This window comes from Ursus arctos, unplaced genomic scaffold, assembly GCF_023065955.2.
Source record: "Ursus arctos isolate Adak ecotype North America unplaced genomic scaffold, UrsArc2.0 scaffold_6, whole genome shotgun sequence".
In the NCBI taxonomy this organism is placed as follows: Eukaryota; Metazoa; Chordata; class Mammalia; order Carnivora; family Ursidae; genus Ursus; species Ursus arctos.
The window spans coordinates 68,190,648-68,217,814 of record NW_026623078.1 but is presented as its reverse complement, the minus strand read 5'-3'; the positions used below and the strand labels follow the sequence as shown (position 1 = coordinate 68,217,814).

The 27,167-nt window shown below is 42.0% G+C and overlaps 1 protein-coding gene across 12 annotated transcripts in view; it reads right to left on the bottom strand.

Moving 5' to 3' along the window:
* Nucleotides 1-27,167, bottom strand: part of COL14A1 (collagen type XIV alpha 1 chain) — a 209,472-nt gene that overhangs the window by 14,528 nt on the left and 167,777 nt on the right. For all 12 annotated transcript variants that reach the window (XM_048212550.2, XM_048212549.2, XM_044382622.3 and 9 more), the window contains exons 41-45: nucleotides 20,354-20,407; nucleotides 19,838-19,909; nucleotides 10,834-10,869; nucleotides 9,740-9,806; nucleotides 6,784-6,972 (exon numbers count right to left, since the gene is read on the bottom strand). In XM_048212550.2, the coding sequence (XP_048068507.1) occupies nucleotides 6,784-6,972; nucleotides 9,740-9,806; nucleotides 10,834-10,869; nucleotides 19,838-19,909; nucleotides 20,354-20,407 (418 nt within the window). The remainder of the gene's footprint in view (nucleotides 1-6,783; nucleotides 6,973-9,739; nucleotides 9,807-10,833; nucleotides 10,870-19,837; nucleotides 19,910-20,353; nucleotides 20,408-27,167) is intronic.

Below are 27,167 nucleotides of genomic sequence, written 5' to 3'. Positions count from 1 at the left end.
TAAGGGGGTTGTCACTGACTTCTGGCAACCAGAGTGTAGCTGAGTCCTTTTCTACCTGTGTCTGCTTTGGCGGGGGGGGGGGGGGGGGCAGGGGGGGAGCTTGGTTGTGTGGCACCTTCTCATCCTTCTCACATCCCCCCTTTCTCATTTTCTGAAACAAAGTCCATCTTTTTCAAATTAATCACAGAACCTTAGGACTGATATAAGAATTGATCCTTAAATCTTGTCTTTCTTTACATTCACTCTTTAGAAATTTGGTCTTCTGTGTCAGGGAAAGCTCAAGGGGAAAAATTTTCCAACTTCAAAAAGTCGTTCAGGGATTATATTCTCAAAGAACAATAAAAAATTAATCTGGGCAACACACAGAGTGGGGAAACTGCTCTCGCATCAAGCTCTTAAACAAAAACATGAAATTTTCTTGTGATTAAAGATGACATTCCAACACTGTTATTTTTTTTTAAGCCTCAGTAATAATATTGCATCCCAAGTATTTGATCCCACTGAGTCGGTATAAAGTGCTAATGACATTTGTAGAAACCAGTGGGTTCCAATGGGGAAAATCTTTGGAAGGATACCTCCCAGTCATTTCCACTCAACTTTTTCCAGGCACTAGCATGGGTAAAGACATCGCCACTGTCGATGGGTGGGAGGAGATAGTCAGTTGTATAAGGCTTCTCTGGAGAGAGCCCCAGTAGGAAAAAGAAATATAGTGGAAAGCAGAGAGATCTGTTAACCAAGGAACAGGTGTCTGAAAATGCAGAAGATAATTTACAGTTATGTGCATAATGCTGATGACGTATGTGCTCTTACGCTCTTCACTGTGAACACAATAGACACAAACGCAGAAAGACGTGTTATTGGTGGAGCTCAGCTACATCAGCCTGAACTTGCGGCTGCTGCATTCTCAGTAATTATGTAATATAAATACCGTTTGACTGCTTCATTATGTGTCCAGTGTAGTCATGCTGAGAATTTGCATATTGGAATAAACAATTTAACCAGACATTACTTTAGTTTTACTTCTTTACATTACACTAGATGGCAGTCTAGTTTTTTTTAATTATGTGTGAAGGCAGGTTATATGTATTATCTATGAATTTCATTTTAGAATAGTAAGAGAGATGTACATTATTTGTTGAAAAGGAGACAATATGTTGACTACTATTGAGAATCATGGCTTTAGAGCTTTAAGCCCTTTCCCACCTCAGGACCTTTGCACACATTACCGCTGTCTGCCTTGAATGCTCTCCTCTGACTCTTTTATTGATAGGCCAAAGTTCTAAACTTTCAGGTCTCAGCTAAAACATCACTGACTTGCCAGAGTAAGTCAGAGCCCCCTGTTCTACATTTGCATAGCATCGTGCATTTTTTCGTGGCACTTAAAACTAATGTAACTAAAGGAAAATGTTCATGTAGTTTTTGTGTCCATGCTAGGTACAGGAAAGGTGGGAAATGTATGCCCTGTTTACCGCTATGTCATGAACACTCAGAACCATGCCTGACATGTAGTAGATGCTTAATAAGTGCTGGTTAGATGAATGAATGAAGATACAGAAAGATTAACTTGTACAATTAAGCAGCCAAGATTACACAGCTAGTAAGTGGCCAAGTTCGGATCCTGACTCATATATGATTGATGCCTCCAACAACATCCGGTCCTGCTAGTCAGGTAAGCAGCATCACAAACAGCAAAGTGAAATCGGTTTCTCTTCTAAAACATCACAAGTAAAACAAGATTGAATTGCCTTGTTCCAGGTTTCTCCTCTATTTCCCCTAGGGGTAGATGTTATACCAGAAGTATAATTCTATAGGTGAACCCCAAGTTGCCAGATCCATGGCCAGCTTACCCCCAGGTAGTTCCCCTATTTCAACTCTTCTATAGCTTGGGCACATGTTAAAATTCTAGAAAAACTTTTAAATGCCAAAATGTATAATCATGGAAAATCTTTTTATCACATTCATATTTATCCAACAAATCACCTCAAAGGTGGTCATTTGCTGGGTCAAGGATGCCCCAAGCCTCTCCAAAAACAGAACAGACTGTGCAGGGAGCTTGTGAGTAGTACAGCCATGACCCACTGTGACATTCTAGTCAGTTTAACTGTTCACTTATTTGTGTGAACTGAGCCATGGTTAGTAGGAGCCATAATGAAATGAGGTCCACCAGACCCTGCACAGTTCTGGCCTCTCCCATGGGAGCCCCCACTACGCAATGAATTCCAAGGTGACAAAAGGACAGAGTGGAGCTGGCACAGACATTCTGGAATCATGCAGATGTGGACTTGAGTTCTGGTCCTCTATGGTCCAGTGGTGTGACCTTGGACAACTAACAAACTAGCTAAGCCTCAGTTTCCTCACTTAAAAATGGAGCTGGGGTCACCTGGGTGGCTCAGTCGGTTAAGCATCTGACTCTTGGTTTCGGCTCAGGTCATGATCTTGGGGATCCTGGAATCGAGCCCCATGTCTTGCTCTGCACTCAGCGGGGACTCTGCTTGAGATTCTCTCTCCCTCTGCCTCTGCCCCCCTCTCATGCTCATGCACACGCTCTCTCACAAATAAATAAATAAATAAATAAATAAATAAATAAATAAATAAAGTAAAATCCTTTTAAAAAAATGGAGCTAATACTGACCTCATAAGATTTTTATAAGCATTAATAATGTGCCAAGCAACTAACAGTAGCTTAACAACACTAGTCGCTTAATAAGTGCTGGTACCTCTTCTTTTCAAAGGCCGCAGTGATGTCTTCCTCTAAATTCTGACGGCATTTACTTTCTACACAACTCACTTTGCGTTTACTCTCCCAACTTGCACATTCAGTAATGTTTCACATTCCTTCCTTATCCAAACCATGTCTTCTGTTTTATCCAAATGAAAGAGTGTGTATATAGGACTGAACATAATATTGGCAGATACATTTAGTGCCTAATAAGTGAAAGCCATAAATAAATAGTATTATCTCACACACTGTCAACGCAAAAGCCTTATATGAATGCTGCATTCAATAAATATTTACTGGTTTATTGTACAAAATAAATCAGATATAAATTCCAGCTTTGTGGGTGTACAATTTGAACATGAAAATCTTCAGTTCGTTGGCTCCTGTGATCCAATATTTTTTGGAGAATGCTGGAAACCAAAGGAGTTGCATAAAGACTGAAATCAGGAAACAGTCCCAGTTCTTTTCAAGTAAATAAAGGAACTCAATTTGGCCAACTATAGACCAACCAACTTATTTTTGACTGGGTTAATAGAGGGTTCAAGACACCAGTGTGGAATATGAATGTTTCAATAAATGGAATAAGAAAACAGGAGATTAGTCATCCAGGAATGATTACACAAAGATCAGAATTAGAAATGGAGTTCTCTTCTGGGGTCTAGTTAGAATCACACAAGGCTGTGACTGGAGAGTGAGTTCTGGTCAAAAAAGTCAGGACTCAGTTGTTTCAAGTCAGGGAACAAAAGAGGAACTTTAGAGGTTTTGTGAACTTTGGAAGCCAGGATACAGAGCCATTTACCTGAAGACAGTGCAGTGTTTAATGGGGACAGGCAACAAACCCGTAGCCCATGGAAGAACAGCTTTTCTTTGCTGTCCATGAGCCATGTAGTATAAGTGTCAAGAAGAAAAAGCAGGTGAGAAATTGGGCTGCATAACATCTTGCTTATGCTATGCAGATGGAACCTCTTTCCTCCTGGGTGCTAATAATCAGACCAGTCCAAGTTGGAGTGCAAACCTTAGATAAACAGCATGAGCAACAGGAGTCCTTCAAATCCTTAAATTCTAAGGATCCTGTATATATTGCGATCCATGTGAGAACATAGCTAAATGACTCTTCCCGACGAACTTATGAAAAATACTTTGTTTAAGTTAAAGGAGACAAAGGGCTAATGAGAAGGAGGTACCTAATCTGATGGAGGCCAAATTCAGTCTCTGTTGGGTGATAAGGAAAGTCTCTACTTCACACTGCTGATGTGTGTGTGGGGGTATTTCTAATTCCTCTTCTGTTCTCCTTAAATGCATAGTCTACGGCTAGTTTAATGATAATGGTTGGGTAAATCAAAGATTTTGTACTAGAACAGTGTATTTTGAACTGAGGACGTAAAATACAAGGTTGCCCCCCTCAGCCTTTTAATAGAGGAAAACAGGAAGCGATAGTAAGGACCAGTAGTATTTCTTTTTGCCTCAGTTATACAAGTTTGCACACATACGTATGCATGTGCATACTAAATTGTGATGCAAAATGTATTTCCTACTGTATATCCTCTGTAAAAAAGTTCAAAAAACTTTTGAAAAATTAGGGGCACCTGGCTGGCTCAGGCAGTGGAACATGCAATCCTTGATCTCAGGGTCGTGAGTTCAAGCCCTATAGGCAGAGAGCTTACTTAAGAATTTTTGAAAAATTATAATAGGGAAACCAGATGGAACCCTTCTAATGAAAAGTTAGCCAAGTCAATGGAGGGTGAATAATCATATTTTATATAGCAAAAACAACAACAACTCCACAATCTCTGGTTTTTATTTCTTGTCCTAGTATTGGCTGATTTCAAGCCTCTTTGGGCCTCAGTATCTTCATCTGTTCTCCTTTACACAAAGTGAGGGTGAGGAGAAGAGACGGCTGCAGGGTCTTCAGTTTTAAAATTCTATTGTTTTGATTTAGTGGAAAAGACATTTCTCTCTCTCAATACTTTCTGGGGATTTGGACCACAAGATCAAACAAACAAACAAAAATCATTGTCTTCTTTGTAGCCACAAATCCCAACTGCAACAGGACTGAAATACTTTGCTAGGAATGAAAAGCCCCTTGGGCCTTGACCTATAAATCCTGACCTTAAACGCAAAACCATTACCATCCATTGGTGATCATCTAAAAATCACTTTCCCTCATGCTCAAAGGGCATGTCTCACTCTGTGTCACACTGTCATCCTCCACGGATTTGCAGGACAGGATTTTGCCTTGTCTACTACACTCTCTAGGAATACATGTATATCAATACGGAAGTCAGAAAATTATATCACGGAAATTCATATTTCAAAGGCTGTCTGGGCCTCTGTTGGAGAATTCCTGGAAGATTTTCCTCTGGTCTCGGCATTCAAGTCCTCTTGCAGAGCAGGAAAGACTCAGACTGGCAAGAACAAGAATAGGACTTCCAAAAAGAACAAACACAACTTGTGACTTGCTCAGAGTGACTCAGGTGCTGGCTCGGCCCCCTGCATCACAGGTGATCCATCACCGACACCATCAGAGGCTGCCCGGCTGCCAGAGGTGGCCACCTTCCTGGCTGCCAGATCTTCCGTGCGCCATGAGGGAACTCTGCCCTTCTCATACTACTACAGTCTCCTGCTCTACCAACTGAGCTAGCCGAGGCTCTGCTATGCCCTTCTCCACATCTGCTGATTTCGTATCCTGGCACAGGAAAAACCTTCAGAAAGGAAAACCAGGACTGGGTTGCCATGAGAGCCAACAACTACTGAGTGAGGACCTATCATGTGCAATGCAGTTCAGAGCTGATCCTGCTCCTGGCAATCGAGCTGTTCACCTCCCCCCAATGAGTGCTGAAATGGGTGGGAAAGACAGTGCATCAGGGGTCCTGGGGGTGGAGGCACTTTGTGGTCTGGGGCAATCTATGAAAATGTCATTCCCGAAACAGCAGTTCAGCTGAGCCTTGTACTAAGACTAAGAACACACATGGGAAAGCAAAGGACGTTTCCAAAGCAGGGAACAAGGCATATGAAAGCACAGAGGCAGAAATGCACGCGGCCTGTTGGCACAGATCAAGAATGAACATAAAGTACTAACTTTGGAATCTGCATTTCACATCTCCAATGTGATAAAAGGAACATATCCTACCCAGCTCACAAAAGTTAACAGGATTCACATGGCAAATAGATAATAGTTAGCTTTTCCCCAGATCTACATTCTAGAAAATGGTGTCTTACAAAAAAATACTTTTAATCAGTTGTCTTATTTCCCATCACTTTCTTTGTGGTTCATATGTAACCCCAACTTCCCACATCTCTTTAATCTGCTTCTGGAGTGGGAGATCTAGGTCGGTTATGGAGCTGGGTGAAATTCAATCATAGTCTTATTATTATAAAACACTGCTAAGTCCTGTAGGGGAAAACAGAAAAGGCTAAGAGGATTTCTATTTTCATGAAACTTTGGTAGGAAAGACAAAACATTGGCCCACGAAACTATTAAATAAAATGCTGTCTTATATTATAGGAAGATGAACCATAAACAATACTTTCATTTGAAGTTTATAGCTGGCACGGTCTACACAGGCATACGTAGATCATATGTCGATGTGACTCATGACTCACCTGAGGGCTGCCACCAACTGTTGCCCACTATGGGCACTGGATAAAAAAAGCATTGGACCTAGGAAGTGAGCTCTCGGCTTACCAGGAAATATGTGTGATGCCACATTTGTCCAGAGGAGGGCATCGTTTTCTAATGCTTCCATCTGGAAAGGGCACCTGTTCTTAGTTCCTCCATCTAGAGGGGACGTCTTTCTCTCATTAGCTCAAAAGCCCCTGAGAGGTGAGCTGGGGGTCCTGACCCTCCTTTCTCATATGGGTAGATATGGCTCTTGATGAAACACTTTGTAGATTACTCCACTTACTCAATCTTGGGGATAAAAAAATAAGCTAGAGAATAGATAGGGTGGCGTTAATGAACATTCATTATTTTGGACGTCATCATCAAATAAGCACCACCGTTACACCGTGAGTCACTGTACACACCTCAGTGGCATTCCAATGAGAGAGGTGGCTCAGCTTACCTCGTTCTCCTGGGGTCCCTGGCACGCCTGCATTTCCTGGGAAGCCTGGGGTCCCTGGGGGTCCTTGTTCGCCAGGGGTTCCAGGGGACCCTGGTCTGCCAGGCTCCCCAGGAGGCCCTTGGATGGTCCGAACTGATGAGGATTGGCTGGGAATATGGTTGAGGATGGCCGTGTACCTGGCCATGTGACCTGAGACACAAAGGGCAGAGACATCCTTCAACGAACTATCACACGCAGAAAGGGAAGACCGGCGGTATTATCTGTCAAGGCTCCGAAACATTCTGTTAGACAACCACAAGAGGAAAAGCACACCCCTCTGAAATATGTTGATTTCCAACTTAAAAATTATGACATTTTACTTTGGATGATATGAACAGCTGGATTGTATTCAAGGCGCATCTCAAGTGTTTGGAATTCCACAGCTCACATCAGCATCTCGGTAAACATCATGGGCAGAAGTCATAAATTTGATCTTCACCCCCAACATTTATCTGACCCCTAAACCCTCACCCAGCTGCCCCTTTTCTCTAGTAACACCCACCCCCCCCCAACTTATTTGTCTTTTTTCCAACCCACAAAGCCTGCTCCACCCTCTTGCTCACAAATCCCCAGACAAGTGTTTTGTTTCAATTCGACTCTTCGTCGCCAAACCTTTTTGCAGGAACCTTTACTTGGGTCCCAGCTGCAGAAACTCCCACTAGCTTTATTTTTTTTTTAAATCTGGCTCCCTCCTCCCCCTAACTCAGTTGTGCCTGGTAGAATAAATTTTAATAATCAGAAGTATAGATTGGTAAAGTGCTTGATACCATAACACCTCAGTTTTCCAGCAACTTCAGAAGATTTTCCCACGAGTGAGTTTTCTAGATGAAAACTTATCCCTTTTCAAACATTCAGATCTAAATAAAGAATAGTAACCATTTCTAGAGGGACTATTTCTAAAATAAATTCAATGCCTTCTTAAACACAAGACCATGACCGCAACTGATGACTCGGGGGCCATCTGTAGGCATGTCCACGATTGTCTGAGTGGGGTTGACATTTCCACATCTGCTTTTCCAGGTTCTCCCCTTAACAAGAGGCCCTCCTTTGTCACTTCTGTAGCTGTCATCACTTTGGTCTCACACAGTTTCCCACGTCACCTTTCCTAGGGTAATTCTTCTGATCAGCTCTGGACTAAAAACCAGACAACTGAGCATGTGAAGAATTATATGCTACCTGATGAATCAAGTTCTGAGGAGAAACCTAAGCAATGGAATAAGGAACCCAGAGGAACCCGAAGTAGCACGTGGGAAGAAGGTTGAGGTGCCAGCAACAGCCCCTGGGCAGGTTGGGTCTAGCTCAGCTGCGTGCAATCTTTTCTATTTCTTCTCTCCCAACTGCATCCACAGACAGGGCCTCCCTATTCTACAGGCTTCTTTCCGCTTCCTTGCGTCACTGCCTGCTGGCTTCCATTTCCTCGAAGTCATTCACAAGAATCTGAGAATTCCCAAGGGGAAAAAATGCAATTTCGAACTCTCAGTTTTTAGGGCATGTCTTAAATGATCATATATTTATATAAGATTTTTATTCTACAGTGGGATATGACAGCAACTATTGTGAAATCTGCCACATACTGTGGTCAGTGAGTCCTATCTGGATTTAACCCCTAGGATTCCTTAAAATAAGTCCCTGCTCATTAACACTGTATACTTGAAATGAGAAACCTACAAAATAATTCAAGGTACAGGTTAGCTTTGGATGTATTCCACTCAACGTTCAATTTAGATTTTATAATTTATTGTGTTTTTTAATATCCTGTTTTGGCATTAATCTCGAAGTTTCATTTAAAACTGGTCAATTCTCTCAGATACACACATTTAATTTGGGCAATATAATATAAATGAAATAAAGTTAAAATACAGGGAGCATTACTGTTCTGTCTGAAGATGACAGCTTTGTACATGGTTTGCACAAGTTATGTTTTAATGAAAACTCTCCCAAGGTGATATGCACCTTCACTCGATGCCCTCCCAAAGATGAGATCTGGGTTTATCTACTACAGATGGGATTTGGGAACTAGCCAATACACCTTCTTGGGACACTTATGGTTCTCCCAAACATTCCTAGGTTAAAAAAACGTAACCCTCCAAAGCTAGGGCAGTCACTCAGGTAATGAAGGTAGAGCAGTGTGCTCTCAGAGTAGGAGGCTTGACTGCAGAGCTAGGCCAGGAATGGCTGGGTTTGAATATTTCATCTCTACCCGGCCTTAGATCTTTCTGGAATTGAACAAATTACTGGCAAAGGGAAGAGCCCACACTAGTAACCCTCTGGTTAGATTACTGGGACAAAATGTCAATGGGCCTGGGGGAAACGCAAAATGGGTGGGTACGGAAGTGAATGAACACAAACCAGTAACTGAAATACTGTGCTGTTGGAAAGTTCAAGTTTAAAACGAAGTCATGGGGCATCACATCTGAAACTAATGATGTACTATGTGTTGGCTAATTGAATTTAAATTAAAAAAAGAAGAATGAAGCAAAGGACCTTGTCCTAACTGAAAGAAAGGGATTTTTTTTTTTAAAGCAGGTATTGATTTAAATCTAGTGAATTGATAGAAGTCAACACCATGAATCATCTGTTTGAAAGCAGCTTCTGATTCCTCAGTCTGACAACATTTAAGTGCTGAGTACTTGAGGGAAAAAAATCTATCCATTTGAAGACAGGGAAAGAATAAAAGAGCTGATTTGGGCAGTCGACTTAAATCTATATGGGCCCAAGGAAAGCTCTTGGACAGACGCCACAGAGGGTGGTCTGTAAGGACTTCTTACCTGGGCTAGTTATGGCCATCTGTGAGCCTACCTATCTGCACCAAGACAAAGCTTTCGTGATGTTTTCCCGAGTCACTAACTTCTGGGCATGGCAGATCCCCGTTTGGACAAGGAACAGAGAAGGACATCGGAAACAGTAATGCACTTACTCTGGATGAGCTGTTCGCACACCTGACGTGCCACCGCTCGCACCATGGCTTGAGACTGCAGATCCCCCTGCGTGACAAGAAAGCATCTTCTGACTCTCGGCCATAAGCCCCGCCCCGTGGCAGGACTTCCGGCAGGCAGAGCGGACTCAACCCACTGCTCCCACCTCATTGGCTCCCACAGCAGATAGGACCGCCCCCCACAGTGCAGAGAAGGAGGAAGCAATTCGACACTCCACTCGTGGTGCAAGGTACCTGGGAACCTTTATTAAATGACACATAAGTATTTCTGGTCCCAGAGTCTAAAAAAATTTCGCAATTTTGACACAATCCCATATATATTGGATACCTCATTTATGGCTCTTTAGAACTTATAAAACGTAGCATTTTCTCAGGCAGTGGCTTATTTCATATTAGCAACAACCCCAAGGAAAGACGTTAAACCCATTTTATAGATGAAGAGAGTTAAACACGTTGCCCAAGGGTTCGCAGAGGTGACTGGATGAGCCCAAAGTCACTGTTGTTTCTACTATAGGTGACAGCACAATTATACGAGCAGCTGCACAATTTCTCAAGAGACAGAAGCTCCCAAAAATAAACTGATTTAAGTTCCCCCAGCCAGTTCCTTGACTCTGCGTCTGTCATCGGCTGCCGATATCGGCCCATCAGGGAAAACACAAGCCCCTTTTTACTACTTGGCATTTGTATAGAGCTTTTATTTTTATGAAGCTTTTTTATGTCTGTTATATAATTTTGTCATCAAATCCACTTTGGGGTTAGCGGAGTTTGATTCTCTCCATTTTATCCTTAAAGAAAGGGGCCTGAGGTCATCTAGCTGAACGGTAGCAGAGATGCAACTAGGAACCAGCTCTCCTGACTTCTAGCCCATGGGGGCGGGGGGGGGTGGTGGTGGCGTTTCCACCTGACAACGTGCCTACAGTCCAGTGGTTTGAGGAGAGAAGGAACCGAATTAGAGCAATGAACAGTCACAACAGTAATCAAGAGTCACGACAGTAAATGGTCATCCAGTATCAGGCTTATGCAAGGAAAGGTGTGCAGCCAGCTGGGCCTGGTACACAGAGCCAGAGGATACTCACTCTTTCTCCTCGCTCTCCCTTGGCTCCAGGGATACCCTGTAAAAAATTTAAATCGTCAAGTTACTTAGGACTCTGCCTTCGCTGGCCATAATGAGAGCGCGTCTTTTCTTATTTTATTAAGATGTTGTTCCTAGCTCTAGCAATTCTGCAGCAAAAATCCATACACAACAGGAATAAACGTACAGCAACCTGTAACCCCAGCAAACAGAAGGAGCTCTTTTAAACCTTTTACTCCCCCAGCCTTTTAATACGTAGACACAGTATGTTTTCACACAAAATTGAGATCATGCAGCAATGCTGCTTTGTGACATCATTTCACCGAATAGCTCATTCACATCTTTCCGCCCTAAACACCACTCCATGAATTGTACTCTACCGATGCTTCAGGATTTATTTTACAAGCCTCTGCTGAATAGCTAAATTGTTTCCATTTTTTTTTTTTTAGATTTTATTCGACAGAGATAGAGACAGCCAGCGAGAGAGGGAACACAAACAGGGGGAGTGGGAGAGGAAGAAGCAGGCTCCCAGCGGAGGAGCCTGATGTGGGGCTCGATCCCATAACGCCGGGATCACGCCCTGAGTCGAAGGCAGACGCCTAACCGCTGTGCCACCCAGGCGCCCCAAATTGTTTCTATTTTTAAAAGACTATCTCTCAAAGGAAGTAAATGATCTTCCATCCTGAGGGTTCAGGTAAGAGATGAGATTTGTGGGAATCCCATAACCCGACTCTGCTTTCTGTCGGCATCACAGCACACAGTTCTTCTCTCCGATTTCTCCCTGATAACAGAAACTCATATTGATATGAATTCTCAGCTGAATTATTCTTTTGTTTTGTGGCTTAGCTACTCTTTGACCCATAAGAAACTGTATTAATTCCGTAAAAATTTCTACTGAAAAAAATAATGGAGATTTCAAGTGTTTCTGTAATGAAATTGCACTAATAAGCAAAACATGTGTCTTCAGAGCATTTCATTTTTTGGTTTCAACTCTGAAGCAATGTAATAGATTCATGGAACAACATTTTTACAGCCTTTACCAGAAGGATAGCAAATAGCCTTTACAGATGGCATTTACCCACACCGTCAGACTGTTACCTGTTGTTACAATAAACTCAACAGGTCCCAACCAAGTATCTTCTCTAGAACCTCTGTTCAATTAACAGTCACCCAAATTCAAAATTCTGGTTTCACACCATTAGTGTGCAGGTAAATTGGCTTTCTGGAAAAATAAGATGCTCTGACTGGCAGTGTTAGCTGCTATTGGAGGTGTAAATCCATCTACTATGGTTGATTTCAAGCTACTAATGAGCTGTCACTGAAGATAGAGTTGAGAAAGGAAGAGAACACAAAACCTACTCTCCTGAGCAGGTGCAAACAGCTTGAACCCACCACTGGTTCTGTCTTTTCTCCTCCCTTCCCTTGTATCTTGTATATCTATTACACACACACACACACATTCTTGCACTGCAGTCTCTCACAGCCATTCCTTCTGTTCCATGACCCAAGTGCTACCCTCACTGTCTCACATCAGGGCATTTGCAACTTTGTTCTAACTGACTTCCCTAACTAAAGGCCTCCCTTCCAGTTCATTCCTCACATAACCACAAGTCCTTCCTCAGATACCAACAGCATACAACTTAGAAAGCTCAGTGACTACTGAGTGAAGTGACAGTGGCTCTTCCTCTATTCAGAACCACTCAGAGATTCTTAAGACATCCACGTGACAAAGTTGGTTCTTCAGTTCAAAGTCTTTTGTTATTTCACTTCAGCCTCCCTATCTTCTACTTCTCAAAATTACACTTTTACTTTGCCATAGACCTGATCTACTCAGTGTATGAAATATTTGAAATGTGAGAAAAATATTAAAGTATTTATAAACATAAATCTTATAAATTAAGTATCAACAGTAGGAATATCCTAGTGCAGTACTTAGTTCAAATATCAGTTATATGACACTGTATTTTTTTATTGTCCAATGTACTTAGCGGCAGGTCAACTCATAGATGTCTCTTCTCTCTGTGTGGATGGTAATATCTCTGAAACTGGAAACCATAACTTATATTACTTCATATTTCTAAAACCACCTAGCCTGTTTCCCACATAAAAGATTTACTCAAACGTTCAACTAAGTCCAATATTAAATTGAAATAGTCATTATAAATCTAGGGCTGTTGTCTACTTCCTCTGACCTTGAGCTTCCTTTTGTTCTGATAATAAAGTGAGAAGAAAAATATTAACTGACTTCAACTAGAAGAATAAATCCACCCTTTAGTGTACCATAAGATAATTTTTCAAGATTACAAATGAGATCAATAATCAACAAAGCCCAAGAGAATGTTGTTGAAAAATAAACACACACTCATACACATAATAGTGGAAACTTAATACTGGGTATATAGATGTTCACTCTAAATTCTTCAAATTTTGTTCAATATTTTTCATACTGATATTTTGGGGAAAAATAGACGACATAGAATCTGTAAGCCACTTAAACTCTCTCAGCTTCTTTGTAAGATCAGGCCATTAAGTTAAATGGTCTCCGGGGTTCCTTACAAGGATAACGTATTAGCATCTCATAATGTCATCATTATCTGGAACGAGGTAGCCCCTGGAACAGAATTTATGAAAAATACAAAGCTGGACTGGCCAGGGGAGAATTTCCAACTCTACAAAGAAAGCATACCCTCTCTATAACTACTCTCAGCATGTAAGTTCCATAGGCAGTCTATGCCTAGCTCACAAACTACTGTCTCCCCAGTTCCTAGGACTGTGCTTAGGCCAGAGTTGGTGTTCAAAGATACATTAACTGAATGAATGAATGGCTGAATTTTACTGCAAGTCTGGATGGCAGCTTCATTTTAACTGCCTTGACTGAAAAAAAATAAAGATATTTAAGACATTCTCAGGTCTTCTAGAGGATTAGAAAAAGAGTTGATGCTGTTAAAAGTGTCTAAGAGTTGATGCTGTTAAAAACTATCCAATTACCTCTACAAAAAGAGTTTGCAAAAGTAAGATTTACAAGGCATCCTTCCCTCCTAATTCTTTTGAGATATAGATGCACTGGTGTCTCCTCCTTGTGTCTTAAACTCCAGAAGTGGCCAAATCCCTAAAGATGCAGTAATGTCCCCTTGTAGGTCTAACTGCAGAAAAGAGCTACTTACGTTACCATGAAATAAATCTTTAGTGGAACCAGCTTTTCAAGCATTAGATGCAAAACAAAATCCAAAAATCAGCAAACAAAAATAAGAAAATATTCCACATTTTAAATATATTCAGAAACTATCTGTAAATACTAGCAGTTTAACTCTGAAGCTGCTTTTACCATGTTCCAAGCATTGTTCTCAGTGTACTAACCCATTTAACACTATCACAGCCCTATCAGATTAACTCATTTATTTAATCCTTATAAGACTCCTATAAAATAATCTAATTCATTCTTTGTAACAACCCTACAAGATGTTATTTCCACCTTACACATAAGAAAAGTGATTCACGAAGAGGTTAAATAACTCGCTCCCCATCACACAGTGAGAAAATAGAAATTTGGGATCAGAACCCAATTAGCTGGGCTCCAGAGCCCATGCTCTCCCCAACAAAGTGTGCTTTTAGCAAAGTGAACGAGAACACTCTTCAACAATTCTGCCAGCCAATATCTTCAAATCCATTTCCTAGCTAAACAATAATAAAAAAGCACTCATGAGTCCCTCCACTCTAACCCTAGCAACTCAGAACTCGGTGTTAACCTGAGTCATTTCTTAAAAACCATTTGATCTTGAATATTTTTTTTTCTGAACAAATACACTATTTGATGTCGCCATTGCTAGCTATCATTTATTAAATTGGCTTCCTTGAAATGTTTCAAACTTAGAAAAAGAAATTAGAGGGTGAGCCCAAGAGATAAGGAAAAACGCACAGCATCAGCCCCTTCTGGGATATAAGAATGGATGGATTTAATCCGGCCTGAAATTCCTCAAACTCAGCCCCACGACGCTGGTTGTTAAGTAGCCATAGGACACAGCTAGGTGGTCTCAGTGAAAGATCCGCTTAGTAGAATATCTGTACAGCAAGAAGTTATTTTTTTTATTCCAACATCTCTGACATCTTTCCTTTGATTTTTGCAAAGTAAAACAAAAACAAAATAAAAATTCCTGAGCGAGGGAAGGGCCATAACTCCACCAGAGTGTGCTTTGAGGGAAAACAGATTCCCTGTAGATGTGGGCAAGAAAAATGGCACATTTTCCTATAATTTTAGGAACCCTTGAAATGTAAAGAAAAGAAACTACAGTAGCTACATTCATAGATTCACAGAATTTTAATGCTGAGGAAGAGGAACAATCTCATCATGGTCCAAGTCCCACTTATTAAAGATGCCTGTTAACACAAATCAAAACATCCTAGCTCAGCTGTAAAGGTCTCCCATGTTAGACCATGGAGAGATGATCTTCTAAGAGTAATCTTCTAGTGCTCCCCTGCACATCAGCCTAACTAGAATGCAAGCATACCTTTACTCTTTCTTTCTTTTAACAAAGACCTATTAAAAGCCCTCTATGAAATGGAGCTGGGGTCTAGGAACAAAAACATGTGAGTACATGAGTATGATGTCATTTCTGCCCTTGAGGAATGGCTCATATCAATGGAGAGCTGGACGTGGTCTCAGCCTGAGGAGGTGAGGGGAGCCTCAAGCAGGAATTGAACAGCTTTAAAGAGAGACTAACTAGAAGCTCACCGGGTGAAGAAAGGAGGAGAAAAGAGCTCAGACCAATGGAAGGATGTCCTGAAGGCTAAACAAGTGTGGAACAGTATGGCATGTGCTGGGGGAGTGCTACATAATTTTAGGTGACTCAACTCCAAATGAAGGGACGGTGGGAGGCCAGTTGGAAGGGAAAGGAAGGGACCATCATGAAGGGTCATGTACACCTGGCTGAATATTTGGGACCCATCCTCTGGTTACAGGGATCCAGTGAGGACATTCAAGCCAGGGAATGACACATCAAAGATGTAGTAGGAGGATCACTCAACAGCTGGGGAATGGACAAGACCAGGGTGACAGCAGAGGCAAGGAGGCCAGTTAGGGCTTCCTGTGATAAACTCTGTGAGAAACGAAGAGGGGTCAGAATAAAATTGTGGCAGTGTCATGAAGTAGGAGAAAGAGTTGAAAAATACTAAAATGTATAAAAGATGGGGTGACTTGTGTTTGCTTTATGTCTTACCACGAGCCCTATCAATGCCACCTTCCTGTCTTTGTGGGTGGAAATCACATCCCCCTTTCACGATCTGAGTGAAATGCTGCCTCGTTCAGGTGCTATTTTCCCCATCCCATCAGCTCAGGGGCTATCTCCCTCTCCGTCCCTCTGTCTGTCTGTCCCTCTCTGTCTCTCTGTCTGTCTGTCCCTCTCTGTCTCTCAGTGGGGCTTTCATGGCAACTTCATTGTCTTTCCCTTAAGGCATTTCTCACTTTCCTGACTTTTATTATACCTACTTACAGAAAAAACATTATTCTCTCTAGATTTTCCATGGATATGGAAAAATACCTTGGTCATCTTTTGTACCCCTAGGAACCCCATTCCTCCATGTTGCTGGTCCATATCATGGCTACCCAGTACATGTTTTTAAATGAATGAATTGGGAAACTGATGTCCTGAGAGCCTAGATAAATTGCTTAAGTGATGCAAGTGGCACAGCTAGGTAAGGTGACAGCAGGGCCACATCTAGAACCCAGGCATCCCGACTTCTAATGCAGTGCTCTTTAAATGCTGGAGTGGACCCATCTACTTGTGTTGATTTCAAGCTAAACGCATGGCCGCTTCGTCACCATCTGCTCCACTGCAGAGATGCACTGCATTTCAACCTAGTCTCAAACCTCAGGTAGGAATGACGACTGCAGCAGCGGCAATGCACCTTCCACCCTGGGAAGTCGGTGGCTGACGGCAGAGTGCATGAAAGCACACGTTCCTGGCACTGCCCCAGGAAACACGTTGCTATTTTCAGTGGGGCAGTCTGTCTTTCTTGGTCTCTTTCCCTCCTGCCTTCCTAGACAGACATCCATGGGAAATCAATCAAGGCCTTAACACCAGGACACCGAGCCTGCTTTACCGGTCACGCCAGACTGGCGGCCAGCAGGCATCTGGCTGCTCACGTCCCAGAGCGCTAGGAAACATCTGGGCTGGACAGTTTGTAGAAAAACTGGCTTTTGAGAGGATACCCAAAGCCTACAACTGGGGAAACCCCACCCAGGGGCTATACACTAAATGGCTTCTGTCTCTGATAAAAATGCCAGTGGCACAGGGCCCCCTCATGCCACCAGCAAGGGCCCTTTTCTGTTGATTTACAATCATTGAAGATAATATTATTAGTAAGCGCTTTATTTCTGGGAAAAAGTTTATCGGCATTTCGGTGTGCCCCATATTTAGAGTCTATTTGAGAGCTACAGGAGGCCAGGTGGATGAGCAGGGTGGGGTTCTACTTACCTAATGTGTTCTCCACCCCTCGTGCACCCCGTTTTCTTCCCCATAGGACCTCCCAGCCAGCTCTTTTTTCCCATTCCCTTCCTCATGGCTCAGGATCAGCCCAGCTCGGGGTAAGGGAAACTGGTTCCAGGAGGTGTCCGCAAGAGTGCCAAGGAATGAAAAGGGCGCTGGGGCACATCATTGTCTAGTCAAGTTAAAGCTTTCGTTTTTTCTTATTCCACCTCAGGAGGCCTCAAAGCTTCTGATGTCCTAAAATCTCTCATGGCTTTCTTTCTTTCTTTCTTTTTTTTTTTTTTAAAGATTTTATTTATTTATTTGACAGAGATAGAGACAGCCAGTGAGAGAGGGAACACAAGCAGGGGGAGTGGGAGAGGAAGAAGCAGGCTCATAGCGGAGGAGCCTGATGTGGGGCTCGATCCCATAACACCGGGATCACGCCCTGAGCCGAAGGCAGACGCTTAACCGCTGTGCCACCCAGGCACCCCTCTCACGGCTTTCTGAGAAACAGGTTTTATATTCATGGTCTCTGATACTGCTTGAATGAGAAGCCCTTGCTCTCTGAGCCCTGTTGAAATATTCTGGAACTCTTGCTCCCAAAAGCACATTTTGGGAAATTGACTGAAGCCCGGTAGCAGAGATAATGTTTTCAAATCTCTTTTCTGGTGAGAAATAGCCTAGAGCCAGATGAATAGGAAAATTTGCAGTGAAAGAATGGTAAAGACGGGGTTAGCGTGTGTGTGTGTGTGTGTGTGTGTGTATGTGCGTGTACATGCATGAGTGCTTACATATGATCACATGTGTGAGTGTAGAGCATGTCTCCATGTGCATGACCATTCTCAGTAATATCGTTGTGTATTAAAAAAAAAGATGTGTGAAGATTAAGCAATAAAATCTTTTTCTGTGACCCATTATCAGCTGGATTTAAAAAGAGGAGATATAAAAGTGTTTTCAACAAGGACATCGTACTTGGAGTGAGTATACCACTTTGCAAAGTGACTACTGAGGACAGCATTCATTTGGGTGTGCAAATAGGGACGTGCTGGATAAAATCTGGAGGCATTGCCTATGTTCATATCTTAGGAAAGGACTCTGAGGATGAAATTTTATTGAAATGAGTTTTGAGAAGAAAAAGTAATATGGCTCTCTGGGTGGCAAGAGGGAGAGAGATGTCTTTCCAAACGAGAACCAATATTTCTGTTATGTTTTGTTCACTGTGATAGGCAGAAAACGCATTCCCTAGAGAGTGTCCATGCCCTCATCCCCAGAACCTGTGAATATAGCACCTTAAGTGGCAAAAGGGACTTTGCAAATGTGACTTAGTCAAGCATCTTGAGGTTATCTAGGGACACTATCGAGGATTACCCAGTGACCCAGATACAATCATATAGGTCCTTGAGCAAAGAACCTTTCTGGACTGTGTTCAGAGGGAAATGTGATTATGGAAGAATGGTCATAGAGATGAAACACTGCTGGCTTTGAAGATGGAAGTGGGCCATGAGCCAAGGAACATGGGAAGTCTTTGGATGCTAGAGAAGACAGGGAAATAGATTCTCTCCTCCTAGAAGCTCCAGAAAGGCAATTGCCAACACCTTGATTTTAACCCAGTGAGATCACGTCAGACTTCCGATCTGCGGAACTTAAGTTAATACATTTGTGTAGTTTTAAGCCACTGAGATTGCAGCAACGTGTTATGGCAGCCATAGAAATTTCACTCATTAACCTCTTCTACCCTCACCCTTCAAATTTCACTCTTCCACAAATTCTTCACTTGTTCGCAGTCATACAGACATTCTCCAGTTACCCTAGTGTATGGATACAGGCTCAGTATATCACAGATAATGTCAGAATGCTGACTGATACCTACACCTTGAAGAAACAACTTGAAAGTCACAGAAGACAAGAGATGTGGCTTTGGAGGCCATTTAATGCAACCACCTCAACTTATAGATGAGGAGACTGACCCAGATATGCTCATTTCTTTCTTCCCCATCCTATCTCTACCCCTCTCATTGATCACACTTAAATACCCAAAGAGATGAAAAGCACAAAAATGGGAGGTAATTGGTTCCATCCACTGGCTTTCACTTACATTTATTTGCTTATGTGCGAGTGTGTGTTTGATGGGAAATCCCATTATTCTCATAGAACTTAGAAAGAAAAATCTATTACCATTCTTACTCATACTTGAATTTCTCAACTTTATATTTTTTTACCCAGGAGACAGACCTAATTAACACATAGCTATCATGCCCAATCCCTGTAAAGATGACATTGAATATACTTAGACAAATACAGAATAGAAAACAATGGAAATATACATAAACAGAAGCTTAGCTGATTATTCCCTGTTGGGGCCATCTGTCTCTAGCCATGCCATATGCACAGTCTGATCTCAATCTTTCCCCTAGGAGCTTCTCTGGTTTCCATTATGGATGCCACCGAGTCCAGTACTGAATAAACATTTTTGTCCAACAGAGATGCTGGTAAATTTAAACACATAAACAAGCCAAGGATGCCTGGCTACTGCTGCATACTCACAGGTGGCCCCAGGGCACCTTGAGGTCCCATGCTTCCTGTGATCCCTGGGACTCCAGGGGCTCCAGGAATGCCCTAAATAGAGAGATAGGAAAATGGAGCAAAGGTGAGTACTCACACATTCTCATCGAAGACAACCAGCTCTCAAGAAGGAGTAACAAACACACACAGTGATAGCTTCCCTCCCTCTCAACACCAAGACTTCAGGATCCATTGCTCATTCCTGTTGCCAACTACCAACAAAATAGGGGAAACATTTTTTAGAAGTCACGCTATCAGGCAGGTGTAGTTCTTTCAAACCCAAACCTTACTTATGTTCAATAAAAACTAGATCAGTGCAGGGGATGCTATGGACGAAGTGGCTCTGGTAGAATGAGGGAAAGCTCTGCACCAAAGAGTGAGTCATTACCCTACTGTCAAGACGGCTGCCCAGGTGAAACGTTGAGGAAAAGAAAATTTCTCAAAGAAATGAAATGCTTTAAAGCAGAGCACATCCTGGTAGTTTGTGGAAATACTTACAATTGGCCCTGGTGGTCCTGGAGGGCCAGAGGACCCGTCCTTTCCAGGAAAGCCCTGGAGAAAAGAAACACAATGTGTCAACTATGCAGTTGCTTTGTATGGTTTTCCAAATAGAGGCGCCTAATATTTGGGGGGCAAGTCCTGTTGCTTGCTCTGGATTTCTAACGATTCACTGCTTTTAAATCCTTCATGAGAATTGTTCCTGGCAAGACTTTTGTGTCTGTTGGCTCTATGAAATTATCCAGCACAAGAATTTTAGGTCTAAGACATGCCACTTATAAACTAAACAGGAACTTGTTTCCAGAAAGTGTTGTGTTGTTTTTTTTTTTTTATTTCATTAAACCAAGCATAACAAATGAAAAAGGAGATGAAGTCTTGGTAATTAATCAGACAAAAAGACAAAAAGATGAGTTAGTGTCTTTCATGACCTAGAGTCAGTGAGAGTTTGGGGCAAGGAGTACTTATCAAAGAAACCTACCTTACAAATTACTACAAGATCTGAAAGTGCCACTCTTCAGAAGCGGCCTGTAGAAGACTATGGGGGATTTCCTGTTGCAATGATACAGTTTTGACTGCTGGGCAAGCTTGTTCAATGTATGTCATCGCCGGCTTACAAATGAGTAGATGTTGGTTTCCCGTTAGGCACAAATTATGTTCTTTCTAAAAATATCTTCCTAAATTATTATTATTATTTTTAAAGATTGTATTTATTTATTCGACAGAGATAGAGACAGCCAGAGAGAGAGGGAACACAAGCAGGGGGAGTGGGAGAGGAAGAAGCAGGCTCACAACGGAGGAGCCTGATGTGGGGCTCGATCCCATAACGCCGGGATCACGCCCAGAGCCGAAGGCAGACGCTTAACTGCTGCACCACCCAGGCGCCCCAATCTTCCTAAATTATTGAATGTGGGTATGTGTGTGTTAGTTTTATGTGAAAAATATGAGGGCCACAATGAGTTACTCTTATATGGTTATAGTTCTTAATTGTGGATGCTGGTCTTTCCAATGCAGTTAAAAACATGAAAGAGGTTCTTCAATTAGAATTTATAATAGGTTAATAAAATGTTGATCAAAACATCATCTTCTACTACATGGAGAAGTGAACTTTTTGTCTTGATATATGTCTCTTTTTGGAATAATCAATCCATTTCCATCTCAAACCAACTCAAACCAAGTCAAACCAACCCCTCTTTGCTCACTGCCTCTCCCAATTCCCTTTCTGAAATTCGTGCTGCTTTTCCAGTGAGCTGGTTTTCCCCACTTGTTCATGAAAATCATCTTCTTATGGCTCCCCATCCATATTCACATTATCTCTCTCTACCTCAAGGTGTCAAATAAAAGAGTAAAGATGAGGCTGGAAGAAAGGAAATGGTGTGTGAATGGGGAGAAAGGAACATAAGGGGCGCATGAAGAGACACTGGGATAAGTGTGTAGGAATAGTAGTGGGCAGCAAGGCCCTCTCACACTTGCTCAAACTCCAATACTGGTAAGTCTGAAACCCAGATAAGGCTGACAGTTCTAGAGCTCACCAATATTCATGATTTTCCTTTTCTCCCGGGCACAGTGTGAGGCAAAGTTCCCAGCCTCCTGTTCCAGCAATCATGTTGGAGCCACAGGGCTGAACTCTGGCTAATGGAAAGGGGCCAGTTCTGGCTTATGAAAATTTCCTGTGGGTAATCCTCCACTTTCTTTTCCCCTTTTGTAGCAACTCCAGAGCCCATGTGTTGAAGATTAAATTCTCCCAAGATGGAGAGACCCCGAGTTCCTCAATGACCATATAAAGCAGAGATCCGACCTCCCCATTCCTCTCTCTATCCTGTTGACAGCATTGGGTTGTGAACCAACAATGGACTTTATTTTATTTCACTGCATTAAACCATTGAGATTTTAGGATTGCTTGTTACAGCAGTTATCCTTTGCTATTATACAAGCTAGTTTTTTGGGTTTTGATTTATTTTGTTTTTTTACTACCACTTCTGTTTTTTCATTTCAGATATTCAGTCAAAAACATTAAGTCAGGGGACACCTGACTGTCTCAGTCAGGAGAGTATGTGACTCATTGAGTTCAAGCCCCACTTTGGGCTTAGAGCTTACTTAAAAAAAAAAAAAGTCAGAAGGCTGCAGTAATAGACCCTGATACGATTAAGTTACACACACACACACACACACACACACACACATTTTTTTGGATTTGTTAACTAAACAACAAAAATTAATGCTGACATAGTCTGAAAGAAATTATTTTGCATGTTGTTTAGATGTAGCACGTTCAGGAAGAGGGCATCAAAAATCAATACGTGAGAGATGAACAGGACCTGGGAACTCCTCCAGTTCAATTCCTTCATGTTATAAGTGAGGAAACTTGGGGCCAAAAGAGGTTAGGAGACCTTACCATTAAAAAAAAAAAAGGGAATTAAAAAATTTTCTTAAAAAGGAATTTAAAAATCTATTATTTCCTCAAAGTTCACATAAGAAAAAATGGATTCTGGGCACATAGTTAATAGTTTAATAAGATGTTTAAAAAAAGACATTTTTTGGCTTCCTGCCCTCAAACTCTTCCAGCAGTGGACGGGAAGCACACACGCACCCACGTGTGACCCCCACACGACACATGGCCAACATGACATCCGGAAATCAACACTGAGGCACGAAGACTGCCCCAAAACACAGGGGCGATTTGGTTCACAGGGGGAGGCAAGCCATGGCATATTTTCTTAAAAGAATCCTGCATTATTCCAGGGAAGACCTGCAGGAAAGAACACATGTACGCTTCCTCCCAATCACGTGGAGGGAGCTGAAAAAGCTGTGAGCTGTCAGGGCTCCCTTCCATGGGACGCTAAAGGATGTTCTTGTGAACTGCCCAGCCTTCCCCTGATTTCTAGACCCCATGTGTGAGTCATCTGGAAGGGAAGACAGAGAAGTGTTCTTATAGAATAAGAGCTAAATTTGGCACAGGGGCTAGCACTTTAGGGTGATCAAAAGAGGATACCAGACAAGGTGTTTGTTCACTTCGTGTTCCTCTACCTACCAGAAGCTGAGAGGGCAGAAATTACGTTTTGTTCCTTGTTCCATTCCTAATATTTTCCTAGCACATTGCTGGCACAAAATAGGTACTAACAAAATGTTTAATTTGAACAAAATTGAGGCTCCTGGAAGAAGTGTTCTGATTATCATGTCGACTAAATAAGTATTGGTCTCGGGCATCATTAGTCTGGAAATATATAAGGCAGGGAGGCAATGCCACGTCATCTGTCCTTGCTCCTGAGCTCTCCACGAGTACAGAGCAAAGGCGTCAGGAGTCATGTACCCTCAGAAGCTGAAATTTCATTTCAGTGAGTATTTTAGGGGTAGTTTCCTAGAAGCAGACGGGATGTTATGTCTTTGATTTACAGAGAGTCTGTTTTTGGGAGAAACCAGCCAGGTAGTGAAGGAGGCAGGAGAGGGCAGGGGAAGAGGCGTGGGAATTGGCTTTCTCTGAAGTCTGGCCATCAGCTTATCCCATGGGGAGAGTGGGAGTGTGTTACATCCCAGAGTTGACCCATGGTAAGGTTTTATTCATTCATATCAGTTAGGCATGGAAGGGGGCTAACGTGGCATTTCCAAGGCAAGTCTCTGTGGAAGGGCCAATTCTGAATCATTAGCAGTCAGCATCCATAGCTTTTTCTGGATGCAATACACCTGCCAGGAAAGGAGGATCGGACTGGGGCGCCAACAGTGTCCACACCGGTGCATTTTACTCTAGCACCTTCTTTCATGGATTCTCATGAACAACTGTGCATTTTTAGACACAACAGTTCAAGAATAAAGGCATTAGGTTGCTGGAGGGGAGGGGGGCCGGGGGATGGGGTTAAGAAAGGCACGTGATGTGATGAGCTCTGGCTATTATAGGCAACTGATAAATTATTGAACAATACATCTGAAACTAATGATGCACTATGTGTTGGCTAATTGAATTTAAATTAAACAAAATAATAAAGGCATGCTTAAGGTTACTGTGAGTTACCCGTTTCCCTGATTGCAAATTAAAATGTACTCGTTCCATGTTGTTGTAACTAAAAGGATGTTATTCTTACTACCATTGTAGAAACATCATCAAACCCATTTTCTCCAAAGTTTCTTCCTAACCCCAGAAAATAAAAACTTCACATTTTCCATCATGTAAATAGTTTTACATTTTAACTTTTTAATCACACGAGTAAATTTACCTTTGAAAGATTTTTAGTTGTAAGCCACACATTTGTCACATTAGAAAAGTATTTGCAAAGCTACTCTGTGCTGTGCGTTCTGGTAGGATCTGGATAGCTGATGATGAACGAGACAGTCTTTCCAAGGAGTTTATAGTTTTGAGCAAAGCCAACAATCGAAAGAAAATGACAGAGCGCTATGATGATGGATGAGAGAGTTCCATGGGAATATGTAGAAAGAACAGCTCATCCCAGCATGGGAAGGGAGAGAGGGCTTCACTGGAAAGATGTTTAAATCAAGGAACCTGGGAAGACTGGGCCATTGCAAGAGTCTCCCTGCTCATGAGCCACTGTGGCCCCATGTTACAGCCCATCCTTGCAAGTCAGGCAATGCTTAGCCAGGACTCAGGTCCCTCTTCTCACCTCTTCATCTCAGGGTGAGGATCGAGGGCAGCAGTTTTCTATATAAAAGCAATAAACATGGTGAAAAGAAAAACTCTGTAAGATGTCTGCATGTTACAAGGCAACGTAAATGGCAAATTCTAGCTTTGTGATTCAGCTTAATTTTAATCAAAGCTCACTGAATGAATGGTCTTCAACCCTTATCAGCTAAAAATGGGTTTGCATTTCCAAGAACATTTCTATATCTATAAATTTTCCATTTCATATTAGCTAGCCAATCTGAGAAGATGTGTGTTTGTGGATTAAGCACCCTCATAAAAAGCGGAAACCCCAAGTAAGCAATGAAGAATGAACGGCAGGGAATAGAAGATTAAGTGAAAAGCATAATGTAGAAATTCACTTAAGCCGACAAATATATTTTTCAAGTGCTTGAAGTCAGCCACCCGCAAACAGACATGTTTTATAATATGAACAGCTCCAGGCATTTTTGTTTCTGGGATTCCCACCTCAAAATATTAATATGCACCCACAACCCACATTACAAATAAGTTTTGCTCTAAAAACTTGAAAGAATTTTTATAATTTGTTTTTGAAAAGAGGTGGCTATGAGCAAGTTATTAAGTTATGGTTGGCTATGATTTATCAGCAAAGGGAAATCAACCCTAATATGTGCTTTCAAACCTCACTGATACTTGAATGAATACTAAATTTACCTATGGCTGAAATCGGCAAAATGTTCTGTTTTATAGACATTCAATTAACCATTCTTTAATGTCCATTTTGCAGTTTCCCTTGTCCCGCCCTGGAACATACATGTATGTATGTATTGAGGTGGCAGGCATCTACTGTAGGGTCTTAAAAAGTTTGTCGTTTCTAAGTTCTGTGTCTATGGCATTTAAAGGCTGAAACCGACGTGCCCACAAAAAGTGTTGCAATTAAAATTGAAATCAGAAGCTAGGATATTTATGTTTATGTAGCTATCACATAGCACTCAGAACTCGTGACTCAATCATGATACCACCACCCATGACTTTTTTGAAGCCTGGAATGGTGAGTCACAGATTATGAACCCTAAGATTTTAGAGCATACCAATTGTTAAGGTCCTCTGACTTACACTACACTCTCAGGTAGAGTGGGATCTGTAAACGACTGGCATCCGCTGAGTTTGTTTAGAGGAAGCAAACCAAGCAGTGAGGGTTAGAGAAACACTTGAAAAAACTCCTGCTGTGTGATTTCCAGCCTGTGGCATGGCTCTGGACTGCTGTGAGCACCAGCAGACCAACCAGCATGGCAGTCAGCCATAAGAAATAAGGCTGCTGCTTGCAGCAAAGGATTAAGACCAACCACCAGATTAAGAGGCCAAGCACCAAAAAGCCACAGACTCTGTAAATACTGGCCCAGCCGAGATACCCAAGATCAGTCCTTATGTATGGTACCATGTTGAGCCACCCTGGGGCATTTTCAGACACACACACAGTATCTATGTGTGCATATAAATGTATATAGAAGCATGTGTACATATTTACATATACATGCACAATATACTTCTTAATATGTATACTTCTTAATATGTATATATTAACATATATAATTTAAATGTATATATAGAGAGAAATACAAGCATATTTTTAGTAACCTGAAGCAATGACTTGGGTGAATTGAAACAGCAGCAAAATTCTGTGCAGGGAAGTCCTCAGACATACAATAGGCCTAACCCACTGTACTACCCAGTGATTCCAACACTTAGCTGATTATCAGAAGCATGAAGCTTTTTAAAACGATAAATTCCAAAGTCACACCCAAGACCTTGCGTATCTGAATCTCTGAGGTCGAAGCCCGGAAATCGGTGTGTTTAAAAACAAAGGAAACCTTGAAACAACAAGTTTTGACCCCTTAAGTTGAGGAACAGCTGGTTTGCAAATACAAAGCATCTGGCCTGACCCTGAAGGATGGCCCTGGAACCAGAGAGCATGGCAGGTATTGTCTGCACCCTATGCTCCAACAGCAGTATCTGCAAAGCAGTGATAACATATAACAAATTCCCCCAAAGAACTGTTCTCAGAGGGGCTCAGATGGGCCATCCTCCGCATAAATGTGCAAAGTCATAGAAACACATGCCTATGTGGGAACTACCAACTTCTACTTCACCAAGAAAGTAGCCCAAACTGGCTTCTCCCAGCCCCCAAATTCTAGGCGAGGTATCTTCCATCCTGTTTATTAAATATCT